This window comes from Fundulus heteroclitus, unplaced genomic scaffold (assembly GCF_011125445.2).
Source record: "Fundulus heteroclitus isolate FHET01 unplaced genomic scaffold, MU-UCD_Fhet_4.1 scaffold_161, whole genome shotgun sequence".
Taxonomy (NCBI): Eukaryota; Metazoa; Chordata; class Actinopteri; order Cyprinodontiformes; family Fundulidae; genus Fundulus; species Fundulus heteroclitus.
Genome location: NW_023396573.1, coordinates 126,950 through 154,143, shown reverse-complemented (window position 1 = coordinate 154,143; position 27,194 = coordinate 126,950). Strand labels below are relative to the sequence as shown.

General features: G+C 40.1%; 1 protein-coding gene across 6 annotated transcripts in view; it reads right to left on the bottom strand.

Annotated features, from left to right (window-relative positions):
* tiprl (TIP41, TOR signaling pathway regulator-like (S. cerevisiae)) overlaps positions 1 to 26,253 on the bottom strand; it is a 98,373-nt gene extending 72,120 nt beyond the window's left edge. For 5 of the 6 annotated variants that reach the window (XM_036129362.1, XM_036129366.1, XM_036129363.1 and 2 more), the window contains exons 1-2: positions 26,155 to 26,253; positions 9,948 to 10,069 (exon numbers count right to left, since the gene is read on the bottom strand). In XM_036129362.1, the coding sequence (XP_035985255.1) occupies positions 9,948 to 10,051 (104 nt within the window). In that variant the 5' untranslated portion in view covers positions 10,052 to 10,069; positions 26,155 to 26,253. The remainder of the gene's footprint in view (positions 1 to 9,947; positions 10,070 to 26,154) is intronic. The other variant, XM_036129364.1, reaches the window with a different exon arrangement.
* Between the last annotated feature and the right edge of the window lie 941 nt (positions 26,254 to 27,194).

Here is a 27,194-nt window from a genome sequence, read left to right as displayed (position 1 = left end):
ATGTTTCCTGACTCACTCCTCCAAAACACCCCAAAGTGGCTCAATAATATTTAGATTTGGTGACTGTGCAGGCCATGGGAGATGTTCAACTTCACTTTCATGTTCATCAAACCAATCTTTCACCGGTCTTGCAGTGTGTATTGGTGCATTGTCATCCTGATACACGGCACCTCCTTCAGGATACAATGTTTGAACCATTGGATGCACATGGTCCTCCAGAATGGTTCGGTAGTCCTTGGCAGTGACGCGCCCATCTAGCACAAGTATGGGGCCAAGGGAATGCCATGATGTGGCAAACCAAACCATCACTGACCCACCCCCAAGCTTCACTCTGGGCATGCAACAGTCTGTGTGGTACACTTCTTTGGGTCTTCTCCACACCGTAACTCTCCCGGATGTGGATATTGACCCTGTGGAGCTCCCGACGGACAGTTTTGGTAGAAACAGGAGAGTTGAGGTGCACATTTAATTCTGCTGTGATTTGGGGAGCCGTGGTTTCATGTTTTTTGGATACAATCCGGGTTAGCACCCGAGCATCCCTTTCAGACAGCTTCCTCTTGCGTCCACAGTTAATCCTGTTGGATGTGGTTCGTCCTTCTTGGTGGTATGCTGACATTACCCTGGATACCGTGGCTCTTGATACATCACAAAGACTTGCTGTCTTGGTCACTGATGCGGCAGCAAGACGTGCACCAACAATTTGTCCTCTTTTGAAATCTGGTACACAGTCGGACTGCTATAGCTAAACCTTTGGTCACACGTCCCAATGCCAAACGTCGGTTTCAATGGTGCAAGGAGCGCAAATCTTGGGCTGTGGACAATTTGAAACATGTATTGTTCTCTGATGAGAAATTATATATATATATATATATATATATATATATATATATATATATATATATATATATATATATATATATATATATATATATATATATATATATATAACACCAGACCATTAAGTTAAATACATCCCTACAAATATCCTTTATGAATGTCCATACTGAACTTTGGTTATTTTTTATTCAGATTAAGAGAAATCATTTCCTTATTAGGAAAAAAATACTGTTTAGATTTAAGTTTTTAGACAGGCATTCTGAATCTACGACTGCATCTACTGAGCTCCTGTTTAGAAACAATTCATTAGAATAGCTGCAGCACTTCAGACACACGTGCAAAACAGAATCAGGGGCGCCTCCAGAAATTTTTCACATGGGTGGCCAGATGGGGCCACTAAAAGTCTTGGGGTGGAACACTAAAACTAAAAGCCATAATTTCAGGATTTTATTCTACACTTGTAATAAAGCTGCCTGTAGAAAACTATCAGAAAGACTTAAGTAAACACCTATTGACATCCATCCATCCATTTTCTGAACCGCTTAATCCCTCAGAGTCGCGAGGGTTGCTGGTGCCTTTCACCTATTGATATATTTTAGTGTATTGTGTGATTTTTAATGTTAATGCTAATGGTCAAATGTGCATAGACGTAGGCCAATAACAGTACAGTTAACATTTTGAATTGAACAATAATTGCTTTGTATTCTGTAATCATGTTAGGAATAAGGTGTAATTTTTTTCATTTATTGAAAGCTACTTGGGAAAAGCAGATACTGGCAAATAAAAACTAGAAGCAAGAACAGAAACGATATCTTTATTTATGTAACAGGAATTTCAGGGAAAACAGGGAACAACAGTCATATTTTGATTACAAGGTTATACTATATGTGTAAGAAACAGTTCTACCTTTACTTAGTCTTAAACAAAAATAATTATTACTTTTACAAAAAGAACTTCCCAGCAAAGATCCATAATATCCAACTCTGGTTACCAGGCTCAATTCAAGCAATTCATATGTGTTGTACCAGTCTTTAGAATAGATACAGGTGTGCCAAAACTAAAACTTCTGCCATTATTAATGTAGACATTTGATAACAACGACCTAAAAGTTAAGGGATGTGGACTGTTGTTAATTTTTTAGCAACAGTTGGAATTATCCATTTATATAAATGTATTGTTATAACATTGAATCCACAATATAAATCAAGCAGTAAAAGAGTAAAAATAAAATTGATAGGTACATGGGTGCTTCAGTTATTGTTAGTAAGCTTGTAATAAGTCATGTGTTTTGAAGATGGACTTAAAATATGAATGGTCAGAGTTGTTGTAGTTGCAAAGAAAAGTCACCAGATGGTGGTGCTACACCTAATTTTCTGAAATAGGGGGTTTTCACTGACGTCACTGGCCAACTTCCGGTCCGCCATATTGGGTGGTACACTTCCTTATCTCTAGTTGTCGTACACGTATTATCGTATCGCGAATGGATAAGTACGCCAGCACGCTAGAGCGACCAGATAAGGACGTATATCTGAGGAAATGTTCCGTGATCGACCATATGGACCCCTATGCCCTCCACGGTGCCTTGTTTAGCCGTAATCCAGATGATTGGCCAAATGTAGAGCACGGCGACATAGTGCATTACCTGGTGTTCGGTGAAAACCCTCTGCACACTCTTGAGGAAATGAGAGCTTACAAGGGTCTAGAGGCTCACAACCAGTTCACATCTGGTTATGTACATCAAGGAAATCGCCATCATACGTGGACAGGTGAGTTTTAATAAGATGGTAAAAATGTAAACAATCCGACGCAAATGTGTCGCATGCTTCTGCTGTGCGCGAAGGCGCTTGGCTGCAGGGCCGATCGACGCCGCTCGCGGCTTTAATTATTTAAGCAGAACAATGACCAGTGCAAAATTAAGTTGTATTTACCGTATTGGCGCCGGTAGGAGCTGCAGATCATAAAGCCAGCAAACAGTGGGAACACAGCAACTCGTTCAAAGGTAAGCTGTGCTCAGACGGGCTCTGGCACATGCTAACCATTAGCGCTAACAACCACTCACGCATGTAATGTACTTTTAACTTGCTGCTATGTGTTTCAAAGGTTTAGAACACACTCTCATTGACATCGGGATACTGTGGAAAGTTATGTTCGGTCGACTTACAGCCGCGATCCAAGCGAGCCGACGACTCTTTGTTATCTCTGACAGTTGTTCTCCGTGGTTGCGCCTCCAGGCAGGAAAGCGGTGGAAAATTAATCCGTTTCTATGTTTTTCCCATGGCGATCATGTGTTGCGCTGTTACAGCCCACAATACAGCAACGGTTTACCATGGTTGAAATCAAGTTAAGGTGAAATTAATCAAATTAAAACACGGCTGAGAGAGGGAGTACAGTACGCGGTAGTCGTAGGCAGTAGAGGCGGCGGAGGCAGTCAACATGGCAGCCGCGGAAAGTAATAAGTCATAACGCCCAAGCCCTATTATTAATATATTCTTCTTACATGTTTTAAATACTTAACAGTTAATTACCTGTGACAAAGTGAGCACCGCAGACTCTGGCGTATTCCAGCTTAACACCATCCAAATCGGACCTGGATATCCGTGTCAGCCATAGGTGACGGTGTTGTTCAGAGAGCTGTTTTGTTTTTTCACACTGATTCACTATTACGGCTGGTAGGCGATAGAAAGAGCGTTGATCTCCACCTCCACGGGCCGTGCAACCAACCATTAAACACGTTTTCCCCATTGTTCACTTCCAATACTGCCTAAGGCGTCATACAATGCAGGTCAACGGTGCGAAACGACTGCCACCCAATATGGCGGACGCGCTGAGTAGTCACGTGAGCGTGACGTCAGCTGAAAACCCCCTATTGTCTAACAAAATGTTTTATGTCAAATTATATAAATTAAATTCATTATACATTAACGGTTTGCTCTGAAATTCTGAAAATATTCACAGATGTCCAAGAATGCTTTCTGTAAGAATATGATTTTTTTCATGCTATTTCAGAAAAGTTTTAAAGAGGAAAAAAAATTGTAACCGTTGAAGTGTTGACCTTATACACTTCAATGTCTTTTAAATAGGTCAAAATTGCCTGGAATTTTACCAAACTGAAGTCCACGTTTAGTCTGAATGTGCTTTACAAATAGTGGCCACTTTTATTGGGATTGAAAAATATTTGTGGAAAATACATTGATTTTTTTCATTTCACAAAGTGTGGGACTTTCAAAAACCTCAATACATGCTGTGAGAGAATTGTTACACCTTATTCAAGGAATACATCCTGAAAATCCAAGAGCGTTACACCACAAAATTGATTTTTGGTAATTTTTTGAAGTTTTCAAGGTTTTTTTCACACTTTTGGAAATAGGCCCCGCCCACTTGTTTAAATCATTACCACATGTAATACTTTAGTTAAGGGCTATGACTGGAAGGGGATGAAGAAGGTTTTGTAAAAATCCGATCAGCCATTCTTGCGTAGTAGATTTCTTGACATCACAGCGCTCCCTAGTGATGGACGATCCTCATACGCGGGACACATGTGCAATTTCTTATTTGGAGTATTGGTTATGAAGGACATGTTAAAATCTGTTAGGGTTTTACAATAATCAGCAATTACATTTAGACCTAGCTAGCTAACAATCACTTATTTTAGCATTATTTTTCGAAATTCAAAAATCCGCCGCGTTAACTTTTTTTATTTGTCCATGACACGCTTATATATAAAGTTTTGCATGGATTGCACAAAAAATGTAGGAGGAGTTTAACAAGAAAGGTTTAACCTTTATAGCCATGTAGCGCGAAAACTAGCTGCGAAACGAAAGGTGTGCCAATTCCCTTTTTGATGCAGAATTATGTAATAAACAAAGTGATATCAAGTTTTTGAGTGTGGGACCAGTAGTTTGGAGGTTATAGGCTGAAACGCATTGTCCTTTGTTATAGCGCCCCCTAGTTGTTGAGGGGTCTGAATTTCTGGGTTTGAGTAGCGGTGCACATTCTGTACTTGGATACCTGATTCAATAGATTTGTTACAAGTCCGTATGGGCCGCACTACGTGTTTTAGTTCTGTAATAATAATAAGATGAAGAATAAATAATTTAAAAACACACGAAAAACAATAGTGTTCTCTGCTCACAGAGCAGACGAACGGCATAGCCGTTCGCCTGCGCTGCGGGCTTGGAACCCTAATAATTTAAAAACACACGAAAAACAATAGTGCTTTCTGGTCACAGAGCAGACGAACGGCACAGCCGTTTGCCTGCGCTGCGGGCTTGGAACCCTAATAATAAATAATTTAAAAACACACGAAAAACAGTGTTCTCTGCTCACAGAGCAGATGAACAGCATAGCCGTTCGCCTGCGCTGCGGGCTTGGAACCCTAATAAATTAAAAACACACGAAAAACAATAGGGTTCTCTGCACTGCAGTGCAGACGAACGGCTAAGTGTTGCATAGCCCGTTCTTTCTGCACCGCGGGCTTGGAACCCTAACTACATGAAAATCCACTGCATTACGTTTTTGTATGTAATGCTATGTGGAAATAAAGTCCTTGGAACTAAGCATTTTGGTGTTTTGCAATAAGTTGATACAACCTAAAAAAAGATTAATGACATTAACAAGTGAATAAAGCAGAGTACAGCTGAAATTAACAAGCATTTTATTAAGTTAGGACTTAAAGGCTTGAACTGTGAATCTCTGAACCTACATTTTCTGTGGCCTGTCACCAGGTTTTAAAACTTCTTCCCATGATTTTATATGCAATATGCATATATAAACAATGACTGTACCAGGTTTAGGAGGACAACAGATTCTGTGTTGCAGAGATTAATTTGTTTTGGTATAAAATATCCCAGAGCAAAAGCAAAAGACCTTATGAAAAGGGTGGGTGATGATTAATGTGTCAACACAGGAGAAGAAAGTCAAAGTGGATATCTGTAATACAGATTGCCTTTTCAATTCAATTCAATTTTATTTGTATAGCGCCAATTCATGAAGCATGTCATGTCAAGGCACTTTACAAAGTCAAATTCAATTAGATTATACAGATTGAGTCAGATTATACAGATTGGTCAAAGATTTCCTGTATAAGCGTAGAGTACAGTCATGTCCAAAAGTATTGAAAATTATTCAAATGTTAATATTTACAAAGTCTAGTGCTTCAGTTTTTATAACGGCAATTTGAATATACTCCAGAATGTTATAAAGAGTAATCAGCGTAACAGCAATTAATTGCATATTTGCCTACAAAATGAACTTTATCCCCCAAAACACATTTCAATGTCATTGCAGCCCTGCCTTAAAAGGACCAGCTAACATCGTTTCAGTGATTGCTCCATTAACACAGGTGTGGGTGGTGATGAGGCAGGGCTGGAAATCAATCTGTCATGATTAAATAAGAATGACACCACTGGACACTTTAAAAAGAGGCTGGTGCTTGGAATCATTGTTTATCTTCTGTAAAACCATGGTTATCTCAAAAGAAACACGTGCAGTCATTGCACTGCACAAAAATGGCCTTACAGGAAAGAGAATCGCAGCTAGAAAGATTGCACCTCAGTCAACATTCTATCGCATCATCATGAACTTTAAGGAGAGAGGTTCCATTGTTGCCAAAAAGGCTTCAGGGCGCCCAAGAAAGACCAGCAAGCGCCAGGACCATCTCTTAAAAGTGTTTCATCTGTGGGATCGGGCTACCAGCAGTGAAGAGCTTGCTCAGGAATGGCAATAGGCAGGTCTGGTCTCAAGGAGGGCAGCAACAAAGCCACTTCTCTCCAGGAAAAACATCAGGGACATACTGATATTCTGCAAAAGGTACAGGGAGTGGTCTGCTGAGGACTGGGGTAAAGTCATTTTCTCTGATGGATCCCCTTTCCGATTGTTTGGGGCATCTGGAAAACAGCTTGTTCGGAGAAGACGAGGTGAGCGCTACCACCAGTCTTGTCTCATGCCAACTGTAAAGAATCCTGAAACAATTCATGTGTGGGGTTGCTTCTCAGCCAAGGGAGTCGGCTCTCTCACAGTCTTACCTAAAAACACTGCCATGAATAAAGAATGGTACCAGAATGTCCTCCGAGAGCAACTTCTCCCAACCGTCCAAGAGCAGTTTGGTGATGAACAATGCCTTTTCCAGCATGATGGAGCACCTTGCCATAAAGCAAAGGTGATATCTAAGTGGCTCAGGGAACAAAACATAGAGAGGAATTCTGACAAAATGCAAGCATTGATTGTGCAAGAATGGACTGCTATCAGTCAGGATTTGGTCCAGAAGTTGATTGAGAGTATGTCAGGGAGAATTGCAGAGGTCCTGAAGAAGAGGGGTCAACACTGCAAATATATTTTTATTTTTATTTATTTTATCTCTTTGTGGAGCACTTTGGAAACCTTGTGTTTGTTTAAACCGTGCTATATAAATAAAGTGGATTGGATTGGAAATATTGACTTGCTGCATTAACTCATTCTGTCAATAAAAGCTTTTGTTACTCTTAATATGATTGCAATGGTATTTCTATACATATGTGATAACATCTGACATACACACATGAAAACCAGAGGGCAGCAGATCATGTGAGAATATAATATTTGTGTCATTCTCAATACTTTTGGCCATGACTGTAGAGGCTGACATTTTTTCGGGAATCCTGCGGGTCACGTGATTCTCGTGGGAATCCCGCGGGATGGGAGTCAACATTAGTAAATATCATGTGATAGGAACGGTACAGGATTAAATATGAACGGGAGCAGACGGGAGCGGGAGTAAACCAATAGCAGGTACAATAAACTAGGATCGATGCCAAAAAAATTTATAAAATAGAAAATCAAAAATGTTATTTTTGAAAACTACAAAATTCGCTGCCGCCATTTTGTAGTTTTTTTCCAAGAAACCTAAACTATAATGCAAGTCAAAAGAACTACACGACCCAGAAGCCAACAGTGCTTCCGGTTTATGTTTTCCGGCCACGCTCAAAAACAAAATGGGGGGGATCAACTATGGAGTGCTCCATAATCAAAAGCTAGTGGCGAACTCAACCTGGAAAAGTTGGATTTGCAACGCAGGGTCAGAAGTAAGGACTTATCTATTAAACTCACAGAGCGACTGTAAAGTTGCAAATATTAACAAACTTGAGGAGCATTAAATGTCACGGTGTTAACACTCAGTATCCTACATGTAAAACGTGTTTCCTGGACTCATTTTCCAATGTGCAACAGTGTAATCATCCTGCTCCCACTCAGAATGACTCCCGCTATTTTCGGGATTCCCGAAAAAATGTCAGCCTCTACTCAAGAGCTCACATCTAGCAACTTTTAGATTTATCCTTTCTCCAACACGCCTGAATCAAATTAGTAGCTCACCTCTCATTTATGACCATAACCATCATGTCAGAGGGAGAAGGAGTCAAAACAAACCCACAAAATGGATTAAAAACACATGGAATGCATTGCACAGCCACAGCTTTCTGCCACTGAGCAGGTGATGGTTGTCTGAAAGCTCTCAACCTCTCCTTATAGCTGTCATCTCGGATAGAAGTGGTTATTCTCCTCTTTGTGCGCCTTTCCGCTTTCTTCCAGGTCAGCTGCCCAATCTATTCCACCAGTGGGATTGACGATCCTCACCTTGTAGCCTTTGGTTGTGAGGTCCTCCGTTGCTTTCTTCAACGGTTTTGTAGATTTTAGTCCCATTTTTGTGTGACACTTTCAACCTGGCTGGAAAGAGTGTCTGGAATGAGATTTTGTTCTCTTTCAGCACTCTGCAGACCTCTGCATATTCTCTCTTCTGCCGAAGGATCGTGTGAGGGTAGCCATGGTCCATCTTAATGAGGTCTTCATTCCATTAAAATCCCTTGCTCTGCCAAGGCCTGCGAAGGATTGCTCCTTTCGTCTTAAAACTCGGAAACTTCACTATGATGGAGGGAGGTGGGGCATCTTCTGGTGGTAGAGGCCTCAGTGAGTGTGTGCTCATTCAATGTGGAGGTCAGTCACATCGCCAGTGAGCTTTAACCCGTTGCAGAGGAGGTTATCTATGAACACTACCACCGCAGCGCATTTACTCACCTATTGTCTTAATTTCTTGTGACAAATTGCCACATTTCCCACAGCACGCAGCCACCGCACACCGGTTAGTGAGGCACAGAGTGGGTGTGACAATGCAGGTGCTTGCAATTCACGACTGCATTGGAGAAGCTCAGTGTATCAGCTCGGTGTCATATGTAAAACAGTTTGATGTGAAGACTTCTTGTTGCTGAGCAGTTAATAGTGTGGCACCGCGTAAACGCTTGTAAAAATTTAGCTTTGTACATACCTGTTGTGGATTCATGTCTGCCTTGCGGGTAGCCTCGTGAGACCATCCTGATCTCGCGAGCTTTCAAGGTTTCACTCGCAGATCAGTCTGGCTACTCTCCGTTAAAGAAAATTTGGAGCCGTTCACCAAACGAACGTCCAATCAGCGTTGGCTTTGAGGCGGGTTGAGGTGTGACGCAACGGGAAGCGCTACAGTTCAGTCTAAAGAACATGGCGGCTTCAGCCGATGAAACTAGCGTTAGCGTGGCTATCGAGCAAGTTTTATCGGAATTACAGAGTATTTCTTTGCTGAGCTAACGAGCCTTTACCTGCAGCAGCAAGAGTAGCTTGGCTTGTGGTTGTGTTTCCAATGAGATTCGTCGTCGCTCTGTTACGAGCGACGACGAATCTGATTGGTTCATTTGGCCCGTCTATCACCAACATAGGCCAATCAGCTAACCAGTATTTTCGCCCCTTCCCAAAATTACTTCAACGGAAGGTTTCCAGATGGATATGCGGAGCAAATCTATCTGGCGGAGTCAGGTAACCTTGCGGGAGCCTAGAGACCGAATTAGCCCAGGATGCAATCTGGCACTATTTAGAAAGGCTAATTCTAATACAAAATAACCGTGAATACCTATATATATATAATTTACTACATGCCATGACTACATGGCGATTTTGCTTGCACACACACATACGCACACACACACACACACACACACACACACACACACACACACACACACACACACACCTTATAGAATAGTAGGGAAAACACTGTAATATGTAACAGAAATGCCATAAAGCTCAAAGAAATCATAGAGAAAAATACTTACCGTTCAATGTCTTTAGATTTCATGATGTGGTTTTTGGCCGCAGTCACCTTCCATGAGCCAAAAGTGAAATCCTGCTTGCTGCTCCTGAAGCCGTGCAACATCATTGCTTAAATGGACACCAACTACAAGAGAGATGATTGGTTGATTTTTTTAAAATTAGTTTACCAATTTCAAAACTCAGAAAACAGAACTATATCTCAAAAAGAGTTGTCTTGCAATAAGGGCACATTGAGCAAAAAGGAAAATAAATAAAATATAGGGCTGCAACAGCGAATCGATAAAAAAAAAATCGACAATTAAAAGCGTTGGCAATGAATTTCATCATCGATTCGTTATGTCACGCGATTAATGCATCACTCGCCATATCACAGAGCCACTTACCTGACCTGCAGGTGGTCGGCAATGCTGACTGGCTGCAGAGCGACGTAAACGAAGCGGAGGCGGTATTTTCAAATGCTGCTTTTTTGTAACAGATTCTACTAATGACGACACAGAGAAAACGGCACGTACCAAGTCCTCAAAAGATTGGGAGCATGTTGCGCTTCACACCACCAAAAAATAAGTAACGTGCGAAATTTGACATGGCACGAGAGCACTACAGAGAGACAGGAGCTGAAACAACATGGAGTCCTTGATGGGGGCGATGGGAGCTCAACAACAGGGTAAGGCATTACAAAATCTGACGTTTGTTCCGTTTCAAAATGAGGAAACACCAACAGTGTTTGGCTTGCTGGCTGTGAGTGGAGTGCTGCGCGGCACCCAGAAGCACGACTATAACTGAGCCACAAGGTCCGTCTGATAGCTCGTAATGTGGTTGTTAGCTTGCTAGCTTGTTAATGACAGGAGCATTTTCAAATGCACAACTTTCCCTGATCAAATTAAAATGCATTCGGATTAAAAGAAAAGAAAGTATTCTGAATGCACCATTTATTTGGGCTCAAAATCAAATAATGTGATGATGACGTGTTTTCTTGCACCAAGCTTTATTCAAAGTAAAAACTCTCTGACATTAGCAGAGTTCATGAATTTCTATAAAATAACCACAGAAGTTTTGTATTTCTTCATGCAGAGAAAAACAAAAACAAACAAACACGGAGATGTGTTTGTTCTGACTGTTCTGAGCGCATAAAATGGACCCGCACCAGGCTCTGTGATGGCTGTTAACTCATGCTGTTGCTGTTTAGAGAGCGGGAGGAAATTATGATCATCCCTAAATGTTCTGTGCTGCACAGTGTTGCAGCCCCGTCCTCCACATGCATGCGCTGTAAATTCACAAATTAGTCGGAACAAGTGTTTAGATGCTGATCGGATTATGGATGATAAATCAAAAGTCTTTATTGTTATGTAACCAGGGCAGTCAAAAATAGCCGGTCAACGACGGCAAATCGCAGTCTATAGCAGCTCTTGCCGCCGCCTACATTTCCCCGATTATATAATGGAATGATATTTGTGCCTTCTGGTTGAGCGCGCAGGAACCAATCCGAGCTCAACTCTGAAAAACTCTTCTCGCACGACACTCGCAGAGAAACAGCCAAGCGAGCGCACAGCACAGCTGGTGTTGAGAATGGAATGAGCAGGTCGAGCGTGCGAGCAGAGAAGGAACTGAGCGCGCGCGAGACCGGTTTTGAGCGCGTGCGTGTTGTCTCACTGCGCACTCGGAAGTTAGTAAATTGTCATATATTGACCTAATCTGAACTGTTTTATATGGTGCTAGTAATTCAAATTTAACTAATTTTATGCAAATTTGTTCAAAAACTTGTTAAAACATGATGATAACGTGTGAAAAAAATGTTTTAAGAATAATAAAAAAAAAACAAAGGTTGTTTTTGAAGAATTGATCAATCACTTTTTTTGCTTTTTATTCAATTTAAAACATGCACTCTTACTCTATTCTTTAAATAATCACCTGTCTTGAAAGCTTCCAAAATACATCAGGGAGACTATTTTTCAAAATTCTCCCCTTTGGGGCTCGGGCACCGGCATAAGTGCACCCTCCTACCTAATAGTGTGTGGCCTGCTACTGTAAAAAAGTTTGACTGCCCTGTGTAACCATAGTGAAATTTTGGTGAGACACTCAGAACGATAAGAGCTAGACCCAAACAAAAACACTTACAGAAAAACGAGACATAAACATCCCTAAAGGACACTCTCAAAAAAAATGTAAAACTCTCGGAACGGATAAAAAGTATTAAATATCTAGCACCCTTTCTGACTCTTCAAAGAAAAATGTGAAAAACTTATAGCATAAATGTTCTTGGAAGTAAAATGTGTAGGACAAATGGAGCATCTAGTCGATCCTCAAACGCGGGTCACATGTGCAAAATCTTATTTGGACTGTGGGTTATGAAGGACATGTTAAAATCTGTTATGGTTTTAGAATAATCAGCAATTACATTTAGAGCTAGCTAGCTAACAATCACTTGTTTTAGCGTTACTTTTCGAAAAAGTAAAAATTCAAAAATCCGCCGTGTTAACTTTTTTTATTTGTCCATTACACGGTTATATATGGAGTTTTGCGCGGATTGCATATAAAATGTGGGAGGAGTTTAACAAGAAAGGTTTAACCTTTGTAGCCATGTAGCGCGAAAACTAGATGGGAAATGAAAGGTGTACCAATTCCCTTTTTGATGCAGAATCATCCAATAAACAAAATGATATGAAGTTTTTGAGTGTGGGACCAGTACTTTGGTTGTTACAGATGTTAACGCATTGTCCTTTGTTATAGCGCCCCCTAGTTGTTGAGGGGTCTGAATTTCTGGGTTTGAGTAGCGTGCACATTCTGTACTTAGATACCTGATTCAATTGATTCGTTACAAATCCACATGGGCCGCACAATGCGCTTTAGCGGAGAAAAATAATTATTTATAATAATAATAAACTAGTACTGCAAGCAGTTATCAACAGGTTCCAAGCCCACCCACGCCCCGCCCCCTTGAGGATGTTCCTGGACATCAGTTCAGCGTTCAACACCATCAAAACTGGAACATCTGGGCTTCAGCACACCTCTTCGCAACTGCCTGCTAGACTTCATCACCAACAGACCTCAGTTGGTCCGGGTCAGACAGAATACCTCTGATGTTATCACCCTCAGCACAGGCTTTCCTCAGGGCTGTGTCCTGAGTCCCCTGCTGTTCACCCTGATGACACACAACTGTGTCCCCAGGTTCACCACCAATCACATTGTGAAGTTTGCAGACAACACGACGGTGGTGGGCCTGATTAGAGACGACAACGACCAGGACTGATCCTGAACGTGGACAAAACGAAGGAGATCATCGTGGACTTCAAGAAGAAATTGCCTCGCCATGCTCCACTTCTTTTTAACAGCTCAGCTGTGGAGGTGGTCAGCAGCAAAAAATTCCTCGGGGTGCACATAACAGACACCATATCACTGGCGAAGAGGGCACAGAAGCGCTTGCACTTACTGCGCAGGATGAGGAGAGCCCACCTGCCCCCACCCATCCTCACGACCTTCTACCACAGCACCACAGAGAGCATTGTGACCAGCTGTTTGTCTGTGTGGTGTGGATGCTGCATCGCCTCTGACTTGAGGAACCTGAGGAGAGTAATGATGACAGCAGAAGGGATCATCGGGGTACCCTACCCTCCATCAGGGCACTCAAACGTTTTTACAGTAGCAGGCTACACACTATCAGGTAGGAGGGTGCACTTTATATATATATATATATATATATATATATATATATATATATATATATATATATATATATATATATATATATGCTTCAGGCTGAACAGTGGCTCTGTGACTACTGTTACGAACAAACTAATAGCAATAGTGTAGTCGGTGTTGCCAAATTAGGCAGGTTTCCAACCAATTAGGCTTTTGAACACATTAAGTTGGAAAAAAATAGCTTGTGGGCAGATTGTAAAATATTTAGGAAGCTCTTCATAACATTTGTTGGGCTTTTAGAAAGAATTACTAACAAAATATATCAAAATAGTCATTTATTTTTTAAATAAGTTGAATCTTTCGATCTGACATCATCAATGAATAATAGTTATAACTACAAACGTTCAACTTCTGAAGAAGTTGAAGAAGGCCCCCGCCTGGTGGTGCGTATAACTGAAGTAATTTAATTGTTACTTTTAAAAAAAAATAAAAAAATAAAAAAAAAGGCCCTGGCTGGCTGTCTGCAGGACGGAAAACTCCCAACAACTGCAGCTTACTCGCTCAATTTGGGGAGGGTTTGGGGTTGTTGCCGGTCTGAGATGATTTGCAAAAAATCTATAAGTTCTACACCAATGAGTGTTACATTTCCTGAATCCAGACAAGAAGACCTACGTTTTGATGTATAATTTGTGTACGTAGAGTGAAAATTGAGCGAGTAGGCTGAAGTTGTTTGTTGTTTTCTGGATCATTTTGACTTTGGGGTTGTTGCCGGTCTGAGGTGATTTGCGAACAATCTGTAAGACCTACACCAATGAGGGTTACATCTCCTGAATCCAGACAGAAATACCCACGTTTTGATGTATAATTTGTGTAGGTAGAGTGAAAATTGAGCGAGTAGGCTAAAGTTGTTCGGTGGTTTTTGGAGAATTTTGTCACCATGGTCACTGAAAATGGCGTGATGAGAAAACGATAAAAGATATCCACATTCCGTTTTCACTTCTGAATAGTTCAAAGATATATCTACAAACTGCAAGTTAAACGATGTTCGTAGGTGAAAGCATGACAACACAGTAGAGCGCTGAAAATGGGCATTTTTCTGTGTTTTTTTGCGAATTTTGTTCCAACCGTAGCTGGAAATGGCGTCAAGTACAAAAAGCCCGCATTGCGTTGTCGAGACGAACATTTCGATATATAGTATGTGGGGGTAGACCCTGCGGTTCGGCCTGTATTAACAGTGACGGGGAAAAAAAAAACTATAACTAGAATCGTTCAACTTCTGAAGAAGTTGAAGAAGGCGCCCGCCTAGTGGTGGGCGTAACCGTCAAGGGCAAAGCTTCAGAGTTCCTTGGTCAAATCATGAAAAAAGGTAATTTTGAGGAAAACTGAAAAATCTCAGAAATATTGTCCCGAACAAATGGCTGTACCTGAAAAAGTGTAAGAGATATCAAAATAATTCTTTTACCGTGAGTATCAGCAGGCTTTTGAGGACTATGGTGCCTATTTTTATGTTTGTACAAAAATCGGTGTAGGCACAGCGACAATGTAAAAAAGTGCATCATTTGGGGGCATGGAGTTCTGATCCTGTTTGAGCTGCGATTTACCTCGCGAGCAGCACTTCGTTTCTCCAGAACGATAAAGGTTAGAGACGTAATTTTGTCAGCGTTTATTTCATAACGGATAGGGAAACCGGACAAGCTATGGGTTTTTGCTGGAAATATTTGAATTTAGGCACGAAAAATCATGCAAAAAAGGTAATTTTGAGGAAAATTGAAAATTCTCAGGAACATTGTCCCGAACAAATGGCTGTAGCTGAAAAAGTATAAGAGATATCAAAATAATTCTTTCACTGTGAATATCAGCAGGCTTTTGAGGACTATGGTGCTCATTTTTATATTTGTACAAAAATCGGTGTAGGCACAGCGACAATGTAAAAAAGTGCATAATTTTTATTTTTGTTAAAAAGAGAGACGTATTAATACTTTATTGTTCAGTTAATGGATTAAAATATAAAAAATACACAATTATTCAAATAATACTGAATAAAAATAAGTAGTTTTAAGTTATAGACCGAATTATTACACTGTAACATATTCATCTATGGGTTTGTTTATCATTGTAGTTCTATAACCTGATTGGTGATTCAGGCTGAGTTTCATCAAGCCTTTATGGTCAACAATTTCCCCTCAGCAACACTGAAGCACACAGAGGTTCCCACTGCGTCTTTACGCACGATCCAGCTGCTGACGTCTCCCTCTTTTCAGCTCAATGCACTTCTAGACTGTTACAGTTTATAACCATTATCATCACCTTTCACAGCGACAGGTTTCTCAGTCAGTCGCCGCGCTGACAAGTCAAATCTCAATTGCTCTCGTCAGTGCACTCTGGGCAGTGAGGTGGGCAGATTTTACCCCTGTGCGCTGCGTGCGAGGGATAAACAGTGGGGGAAATGCATAACTAAATACTGTAAAGGGCTCCTATAAAGGGAACAGGGGTACTGACAGATCTGAGATGAAGCCCTGATGTTACAAGTTCTTTAAAATGACCCTTAAAAGTGCGCACCTGAATTAAAGCGCAAGGCAGCACGCCCACCGAAGCGCCACTGATTCTATGTTGTTAAAAACAAAAGAGCATGAAACACAGCTACTAACTCTCCTATTGACTTTAACTGGCACACGTTGCTACCGATGTGAGGACATTAAACGTAGTGATTCACGTTTTGAATGGTGAACGGTGATAAACGCACCTGGTCCGAGGGAAAGGAGGGGGGAGAGGAGCAAGCGCTGAGGCACAGAAATACGGTGCATGTAGTTAAAAAATGCAGAATTAATAAAAACCAAACTTATAAACAGACTAAGTGGCGTTTTAAACTGCATCTGGTTAGCAGAACTGTTTTATGATCCTGCGTGCAGCCATGCAGCAGCTCTCCCCCCACCCCCTCCCCTCCTGTGTACACGGTACAGGACCATACTGGCTTACTTTCACCACTGGATAAGACTAAAATTATTCATAATTCTGATCACTCTTCCTGCTGCACTGTTAACACGAACTGCAGCAGGAATTACTGATGGCCACAAGCTGTGAAAGAAGCCGAAACAGCTCAGCAGAAGGCGGAGTTTTGTCGTCCGCAGCCCAGAGAGGCTTTGTGATTTTTATGCGTGAGAAATGCCATGTTTGCGTTTGAAATGCCATGTGTTGCATGTGAAGTTATTGAAATGCGTGTGTCACACGGTCAATGCGTGAGAGTTGAGAGCCCTGACGATACAGTACAGCGTTGAAAATGGTCATTTGGAGGTTTGTGGAGGCTTTCTTTCTATCCGACTCCAGTCATTCCTACGGGGTTTTTTGGGGTGGTTTTTCGCTAATTTCGTTGCCATGGTAACAGTAAATGGCGTGAAGTACAAATAGCACACTCATGGCATCGAGACGCACGTTTTGATATATAGTTTGTGGGGGTAGACCCTACGGTTCGGGCTCTGTTTGGTTTTATGTGTCTTTCCTTGTAAATTAGAAATGTCCCATGCTCCTGAATGCACCATAGCTTTCTGACGCTCGCGAACGCATCACACTGGTCTGAGAACGCAGCGCTGAGTAGAGGCACGTTTCTGCTTAAGACAAAGCTTTGCCGTTTTTAAAACTCATGTCGGCTAGCACGGTTTATTGTTCTGTGTGAATGACAAGAGACCACAACAAATGCGCCTGCTAATGAGCCAACAGCCGACAGGAGAAGGTCTGCATTGAAGCAGCATGGAAAATTGGTGTTATTAAAACATGATTAAATACTTTAATGTAGCATGAAAAAATAAAATATGTAAATAAAAAAGTTAAAGGCATGAGGTGAACTGTATTGATTTAAATAGAAAAATCGTTTTTTAAAGCCAAAGGGAAATGAAATATTGGGTGAAAATGTAATTCTCTGAAATTGGCACAGCTTGGATTCGAACCTTGGATCTTCTGCTTTCCAGCCCGGGACCTAATCCACTCGACCAAAACACCAATGCCGTGCTCAGCCGTACATTTTTGAGAGGTCAACTATGTTGAAGAAGTGGTTTTTGGTGAATTATGTTCCAACCGTAAGCCAAAATGGCGTCAAGTACAAAAAGCCCTCATCGCGGCATCGAGACGAACGTTTCGATATATAGTATGTGGGGGTAGACCCTACGGTTCAGGCTGTATTAACGGTGACGGAAGAAAGATATGGAATAATAATTTTAAAGAAACCCTTATTAGGTGCATAATATAAGGCCTCCGCCATGCATTTTCAATGCATAGGCGGGCGCCTAATGAATAATATTGATTATACCTATATTGATTATAATAAAACAAGAAAAGAATAATGGTTAATCAAGTGTTTGGTCAATGTAAACGCCCAAGAGAGTTGAGTTCTACTTATCAACTTAAAAATATTTCATGACTGCATGTAAGAGAAATGTTTAATTGAGCTATACTGAGAGAAATTAAGTTTATATTAAGGAAGATTTACAACTCATGTTGGGAAGCTATTTATGATTTATTTTTTCTGGGTGATATATCCTGATTGTTAAAGAGTTCTTGTGTGTTATTTGGTTGTCTGATTGTACATTTTGTTTGGAGCCCATATGCGCAGTTTTTTTCTTTGCTTCAGCGCAGTTGTGTGCTAATGGCATGTTCTTATGTGTTTAATAGTTCTGTGCTTTTAACATGAGAGAGTTTGAGATTTGGGCTTGTTTTTTTCTTTTAAGTTGGGCAGGTTTTATGCTGATTTGGGTTACTGGAAACTAACAGTGAGATAGTGTAACCTGTAGCGCTGTGTCTTAACTCAAAAGTCTAGCATAAGCTACACGCTAATAAACATGAGCGCTGGTGTCAGGCTGAACATTCTGTTATTACAGCAGCTATGAGAACAAGGAGCAGAACAAAGCAGAGTTCCCTTCTACCTGCAAGGAACTCAAGTCTCTTCAGTTTGGCAGTTTTAGTGCTTGGTTCTGCTCCTAGCTGTCCTAGCTAACCCTCCTAGCGTGAATGTTTACTCCAGTTTAGACTTCAGTGCTGACATTTCAAACAGAAATTAATAGCGCTCCTTCCAGCTCGCTCTCTGCCTCGTTGTCACTTCTTGTAATTGTTTGGTAATAAAACCAAATTTCCACCCCGCTCTACCAACACCAACGGTGACCACAGCCGAACCGCAGCGGCAACTGAAGGCTATGACTCGGTGTCCCGCCCCTCTCCAGCTGTGATTGGCTAGCATATTGCCTCCAGTCGTTCATTTGATTGGTTAAATTGTATGATTGACACATCAAAGATAGTACTAAAAGGACAATGGCCACTCCGAGGTAAAAAAAAAAAAAAGATAGCTTCCAGTCCAGGGTCTGGTCCACGCTCAACCAGAAGGCACAAATATCATTATATAATCGGGGAAATGTAGGCGGTGGCAAGAGCTGCTATAGACGGCGATTTGCCGCCGTTGACCGGCTACTTTTGACTGCCCTGCTCCATTAAAGACATTTCATCCAAACGCTGCCTGTCCTGAGCCCATAACATCCTCAGAGTCCCCTCACAACCCCACCATGGAATGTTCTCCCTGCTGCCCACTGGGAAAAGCTTTTGCAGCACCTGCTGCAGGTCCCCCAGGTTTTGCAAGAGCTTTTTTTGTGTTGCCATCTGACTGTTGAACTGTAAACTGGAGCCTACACATTTTCATCATTATCTGTTATTACAAGTTTTGTTGAACTTTTATTATCCTTTTTAAAAAATACATAAGGTAATGCGTTTTTAACGCAAAGGAGGAGGGATATAAGGCCTAACAGAAAAACTCATGAAGCCAATCTTTACCTTATCAGGTAGAACGCCACCTTGAAACTACAGAAGTTCCTAGAGACTCTCTATTTTTTCCCAATCCACAGATTTTAACAATCTTTTTGACCTACGCACTTCACCACCTTGTATATTTCTTTTAAGTTTTTCCAAATCTTCCTTGTGTGGAATACCAGTGATTACACTACGTGATACTCTATTTTGTCCAACAACTTTCTTTTCACTCAAAACCTGATCATACAGAGAAGACAGATCACACGCTATTACCATCTCAGTGTTTCCCCCAGGAACTTGCTTAGGCGAGGCGTTGAGTTGTGGGGGGAGGGGGTGGTGCCTAAAGAAAAGTAGAGAAGCTTTGCGCGGACGACCTGCAGAGCGCAGGGGGGGACAAGCTTTGCGCGGACGACCGGAACGGAGCGCCTGTGTTTTTTCCTGCCATTCACTATATGCACGCACGAAAGCAACAACAAAAAAACGCCTGTTACCGTCAAATAACAGGCGTGAGGGGTCTGAATTTCTGGGTTTGAGTAGCGGTGCACATTCTGTACTTGGAGACCTGATTCAACAGGTTCGTTACAAGTCCGGATGGGCAGAACAATGCGTTTTAGTTCCGTAATAATAATAATGAATAAATAATTTAAAAACACACAAAAAACAATAGTGTTCTCTGCTCACAGAGCAGACGAACGGCATAGGCGTTGGCCTGCGCTGCGGGCTTGGAACCCTAATAATGAAAAAACAGACGAAAAACAATAGTGTTCTCTGCACACAGAGCAGACGAACGGCATAGCCATTCGTCTGCGATGTGAGCTTGGAACCCTAAAAAAGAAAAGGTGACAGAAACAGGAGATAAAAGGAAGGAAATGATAAAACAATTATTGAAAAAAACATGTACTTAGTTTAATTGAAAATCTGCAGTTCCTATATTGTCCACGAGAGGCCCGCGTTTTAATCAGCAGATGGCATCACTGAGCTTCAGATGTGGAAAATTGATTTTAAATCATTTGTAAATTTTTATCTGTTTGATGTATTTTGTCATGCAGGACAGTGTTTTTAAGGTCCAAAAAATGTGAATGAATGTTTTTCAACATTGTACAATCACTGTGATCAGTTCTTATGCGTAATGCACAAGTAAATGTTTACTGAGTAAAAGTATTGTTCAAATTGCACATACTTTTCTTAAAAATGCTGAGGTTATTTATAATATATTGTGTAACAGTGAAATTCATTTAATATAAAAATCAACAACAAGTCCACTTTTATTAGTTCTATTTAATCTTGCAATGAGTTTACTCGTGTGGCCCTCTTGAGATCAGATTAAGCTGTATGCGGCCCCTAAACCAAAATGAGTTTGACACCCCTGCTCTATGTAAATATCCAGAGGGTGGCTTCTCCATGCCTTGACCACATAAAAAGGAAACTTAAATTTACTTTACAGGACAACACTAAGAGATATTTCAAAGTCTGGCAACCTTTTACTTCCTATTTTGAATCTGAATTTTCATCTGCTTCAGCATAACTAACAGCCCCCCCCCCTCCCTTTTTTTCCCCTCAGAATTATTATCATTGTGGTTGTTATTGTCATTCATACGTATGTATCTAGTTTCAACCCAAGAGTGTCTGGAACACGGGTGGTGTGTATGTCTGGTGTCTGGTAGTAGTAGAATCTGTCTTGTCGTTAGTTTGTCTGTTTATTGAGCTGTTTTTGTGGTGTAAATTTTGAGTCCTACTCTTTTGTTCTGTATGTTTTGAATGGGAAGTCTGTTGTTTCAATATGAAAAATCAATAAAAACAATTTGATTATTATTATAATATTTGCTATAACATTATGGCGTGACATTTGTATCAATAATCTTCTAGCATAGGTGATTCTGCGTGGTGGGAGGTGGGCCCCCAAATCAAATTCTGCTTAGGGCCCCCAAGAGGCTCGGGCCGGCACTGCAAAGACGGCTGCTTCTATATCAGACAGCGTGGCAGTGAAGTCCCTGGCCCTCATGACATCAGCCGAGCTTGAGAAGATGGGAACGCTGTTTTGCAACGTTAAACGTGTATTAATAAAACAACCGTTGTGTTTGTTGAATAAAGTTTGTCAGGAAGCTATGTTAATCATAACATCATTCAATTTGTATTTTGTCCAGGTTGGATGAGAGAAAAGGCCTAAAAGTTGGAAATACTTATAAGAACTCAAATAGAGCTAAGGAGTTCATAGTTTACATTGCTGAGGCCAGGACTGCCTGGACATAGCGCATGTGGTTGACCTTGTCCTTTGCATCCCTGCTTCAACAGCTGATTGTGAGTGGGGGTTTAGTGTCATGAATAATAATTCTCTTCTTTTAGGTCTTCCTCAAAAATCCATTCACAAGCTTCAGGCAGTACAAAACTCAGCAGCCCGCATCATTTCTAGAACCCCCTCTTTTCATCACATCACCCCAGTCCTGCAGCAGCTCCACTGGCTACCCGTGAAGTTCAGAATTCAGTTCAAAATCCTCCTACTTACTTTTGAAGTTGTTCACAATCTCTCCCCTCCATACCTTTCTGATTTACTTCAAATTTCTACTCCCTCCCGCATACTTAGATCTTCTTCTACCACTCACTTAGTTGTTTCTTCAGCCCGTCTTAGCACCATGGGGAGCAGAGCTTTTTCACGTTCTGCGCACACACTCTGGAATTCTTTCCCCCCTGACATCTGCAATACAGAGTCTTTACCCTTGTTCAAATCAAAATTTAAAACCCACATGTTCAAGATTGCCTTTTCATTATGATTTTATATTACTTTCCTGTGTGTAGTTTGTGTTGTTTCTTTTAATTATAACATTGCTTTTACCATTTATTGTTTTTACATGTACAGTGACCTTGAGTGATTTGAAAGGCGCTTGAAATAAAATGTATTATTAGTATTATTATTATTAAGTGATGACTCTAATGATGAAAGCGCTGACGACATTTAAGTGCATATCGTTCATTTGCACATTCACATTTCACACTGACACTTAAAACTGTTAAATTAAGTTTTTCTTAATTCTCATTCTCATGTAGATATTGTTCTGCTCTGTGTTAGTATTTATTACAGTAAATACATATTGAAACTGTTTTTTGTTATTAAGGTTTTTCCAGTTTAGTTTTTTTATCTTTTAAATTAATCTACTTCCCTACCTAGAACCAAGAGGTTGTTTGCTGACCCTCCAAAAAAAAAGTAGGAGAGAAGATAGTTCTAACCGAATTCATCGCCCTTGATGGTCATTTTCAGTGGTCAATGATATTGTTATGTTATTTGTGATCTATAAGTACCAATTTATTAAGTACTCAGTATCGGTACTTGGAATCGGCAAGTATCTAAACTGAGGTACTCGTTCTTGTACTCGGTCTGGAAAAAATTGGTATTGAGACACCCCTAGTTAATATAGGTCAAAAACAAATGAGGAAATAAAATAAACACAGCAGAACAAAGAATAAAAAGATGTAGTAGTGCCCACTCCAACCCCATCCCGGGAAATTATATTGTTATATATTGCAAAAATCCTGGAAATGCAGTGTGCTCCTTAAGCGAGCAACAGCAGAGATCAGAGAGGAGAAAGACAAATGGAACTATCAAAGCAGAGTTGAAAAGCAGCATACCTGTGAAAAAACTATTGGCATGTTTACATGACAACAATCTAAGTTAATTACAACCCTCATTTACACAGCAGTAGTAGAAACTTGAAAATGTTGTAATTTCCATGCTGCACTACTGGTGCCATGTTCTTTAAACTCAACAGGCATGTCATTGAAAGTTTAGCAGAGAGTGAGGCATTATTAAAATCACCCCTTGTGGTGCTGTGTCTGTAGCTGGACAAAATTGGACTAAATGATATGGACAAAAGCTTAACCAGTTCAACATTGAACACTTTACAGTAAAATGTCCAGGATTAACACCATATGTTGTTCACAAGCACTCCTAATCCGACTCCTCTGCTTTTGCCGCTCTTCAGGAAAAAGCAGGGATTTCTTGTCTGCTGAAATTATCAAAAAGCCTGGTAGAGAAATGGAGCTGGGAAAATGATCCTGCAGCCATGTCTCAGTAAAACATATAATACTGCATTCCCAAACCTCTGGCTGGGTCCTTGATACGGCTTGGTGTTAATCAAATTTGTTTGCCAAAGTTCTCACATTGCCCATATGATGAATGGAAGAGATGGTTGAAACCTCCTCTTTGTCTCGCTTGTTCTGCTCTGCGTCTACAACTCCCCATTTTAAAATGACCAGCGATTCTGGGCTATAGTTGAGTTATTATTGAATTTTTGAGGTGTTAATCCACTGCTCTCAGTTGTTAAAATAAACAGCTTGTTATTATGGCTATACATCAAAACAGGTGTCCAAAGGTAAAAACAGTAACAGAAAAAATGCTTCCAGCTATGTAGCATCCAATAACAAGGGATCAGCCAGAGGTATTCAGCAGAAAAAGAGGAATTCAAGTTGAGTAAGTCAGAATGAAAGCTAACCCATCATGTTCCCAGAATCAGAAGTCTACGGTCAATACAGCCATTTACCAGAACATTTTAAGAGTGCCTTCTGCTGACAAGCTTTATGGAGATGCTGATTTTATTTTGAAGCATGCAGCTGCCAAATGCTAGTTTAATGACCATGGTGTTACTGTGCTTTGATGAGTTAAATAAAAATTAATGAAATAAAAAAGTATGTAATATATGCGGAATACTTAATTACCTCTCTCCCGATGTCTAATGGAATGACAGTAATTCTGCCGACTGCTGATCGGCCATCTATATAACTATTGGTAGTATTACACGTGTCTAACGCTGTCACCACAAGCGACTGTTTAATGAATATTGATCAAAACAGATAATGTAAATATTCAACAGCACAAAGAATTCAACAAATGGGCGACGACAAAAATGCAGTAAAGTTTGCAATATATTCACAGATTCGGCCTTTCCGGATCAATAACTTTTCGGCGGATGATTTACTCTACAAAACAGACACCTCTCTGCAACCACAGCAAGGCAGACAGTGAGCTACAACCGTAGTTTCCTCAAAACGAGTCTCCCACCGCGCTGGGAGAATTACATTGAACCCTATGCAGAGCTCGCTCCTCCGTAAATGCTTAGGGACCGTCTGCAAGTTGCTACCCCAGAAAAATAATTATAGAGAAATATTCAACACTGTCACCAAGTAGAGGTGGATTATTATCAAATTAATTTCACGTGTATCTGATCTCATGTATATCATACCACATTTACTGGATTTGAAAATAATACATTTTTTTAGCAATTTTCCAAAGCCTAAATGGCAAATGGCACCTCAATTTTATTATTAGAATAAATACTACAACTCTTAATTTGGGAAAATGTGCTAAACTAAATTCTTTGAGATTTTTTCATTGTTATTATAAGCATATTATCACCAATAAGTACAGTATAGATCATTGTAGTGCCACCAAACTCGTAGAACACATAGATACCCTCACCTAGTTCATACTACAACTCTTACTTTAGGAAAATGTGCTAAATTGTATTTTTGGATATTTTTTATTGTTATTATAAGCATAATATCACCAATAAGTACAGTATAGATCATTGTAGTGCCACCAAACTTGTGGTATCTATAGACAACCTCATCTAGTTCATACTACAACTCTTACTTTAGGAAGATAGGCCAAACTCTATTTTTTAAGATTTTTTCATAGTTATTACAAGCATATTACCACCAATAAGTACAGTATAGATCATTGATAACCTCATCTAGTTCATAGGCCAAACTCTATTTTTTAAGATATTTTCAGTGTTATTACAAGCATATTACCACCAATAAGTACAGTATAGATCATTGTAGTGCCACCAAACTCGTAGAACTAATAGATAACCTCATCTAGTTCATATTACAACTCTTACTTTGGTAAAATGTGCTAAATTGTATTTTTGGATATTTTTTATTGTTATTACAAGCATATAATAGCCAATAGGTACAGTATAGATCATTGTAGTGCCACCAAACTCACCCTACACATAAATAACCTCATCTAGTTTATACTACAACGTTTGAACTTTTGTGGCATATATACATGAGATCAGATACACATGAAATTAATTTGATAATAATCCACCTCTACTTGGTGACTCTGTTGAATATTTCTCTTTGATTATTTTTCTGGGGTCGCTACTTGCAGACGGTCCCTAAGCATTAGCGGAGGAGCGAGCTATGTATAGGGTCCAATGTAATTCTCCAAGCGCCATAGGAGTAACGTTTTGAGGAAACTACGGTTGTAGCTCATTGTCTGCCTTGCTGTGGTTGCGGAGAGGTGTCTGTTTTGTAGAATAAATCATCTGCCGATGAGTTATTGAACCGGAAAGGTCGAATCTGTGAATATATTGCCAACGTTACTGCAGTGACGACAAATACACGCGAACAAAAGAGTACCCCCTGGGTTAGAGATGGGGGTTTACCCCCCCCCCCCCCCCCCATTCTGATCTTACCTCCATGTATTGAAAATGGCAGTTCTACGAGTTCTTGCAGTTTCGCACAACATTGTAAACACAGCTGGCACCACACTTACAGGGATCAAGTTTGCAAGTTGACACCATAATATAATAAACCGTGAGCAGGGTTCTGGCCGACCATAAAAAATAAACTGTCGGGGAAACAGTTTCGGTTTAAAGGTCAAGAGCAACAATTGTGTATATTTGAACGCTGCAGCCAACATCAAATCTGGCACCAAATGAGAACAAAGAAACAACAGAAATAAAAACAGCCAAGCCTAAAACATAGAGGATATAAATATGAGAGCGAGACCTGAATCTTCTTCGCTCCTGCTGTTGTCTTCTTCTTCTTCTTCTGTTTCTTCTTCTTCTGTTTCTTCTTCTTCTTCTGTTTCATGTCTGTGGTTTCTTCTTCTTCTTTTTCTTCTTCTTCTTCTTTATTAAAATCTTTTGGCGGTTGGCAAACAACAAATTCATGCATTTCTGCCATCTACTGGTATGGCGTGTGGACCAGAATGACTCTCAGGAATTAAATTATATTATACAACTGTGTTATATTTTGATAGCGAAATATTATCCTGTTAATGTTACTTTCTGAATCCCTTCTAAATAGTTAAAATAAAGAGGGGTGAAGGTTGAAAGTTATTATCCCGATTTGAGAACTTTTTACTTTCCAGCCAGACACCGTATTAGACACAAAGAGGAGGTAGGTTTTACAGACTGAAAAAAGTAATGAGTAAAGTTAGAAAGCAATTTTGAATCCCATGAAACGCACAGGCACTTTAATATTTTGTATAGTGGTTTGGTATTTTGTTTTTAATGTCTCACCCAATATGGATTCTTTTAAAATAGCAACCTTGAAGATCAATGGGGCTAGAGAGGCAGTAAAACATGCACAGATTTATCAAACAATAAACCACAAAAGTATTGATGTATTATTTTTGCAAGAAACTCATAGTGATCCATTAAATGAAGTGGATTGGCATAAGGAGTGAAAGGGGGAAATTGTTTTAAGTCATGGCACCTGTCAAAACGCAGGAGTGGGATTGCTCTTTTCAAGAGTTTTCACTCCAGGATCACTGGTATAAATAAATAAGCATACAATTAAATGCCACCAAATTAATAAATGTAGGTAGAAATTAAATTATACAGTGAGACATAACTGTATATATATCTTTTAATTAGCTTCTTTATTTATTCGCCTTTGTAATAATTACCTTATTTATTGATTGTCCGTTATAATCTTCAACTTTATTTATTAATTACTTATTTTTTTAAGTATTTTTTATGTGCATGTTATAATATTTTTGTCTGTTTTATTCTTCCTTTGTATTTTTTCACCCTATATATTTA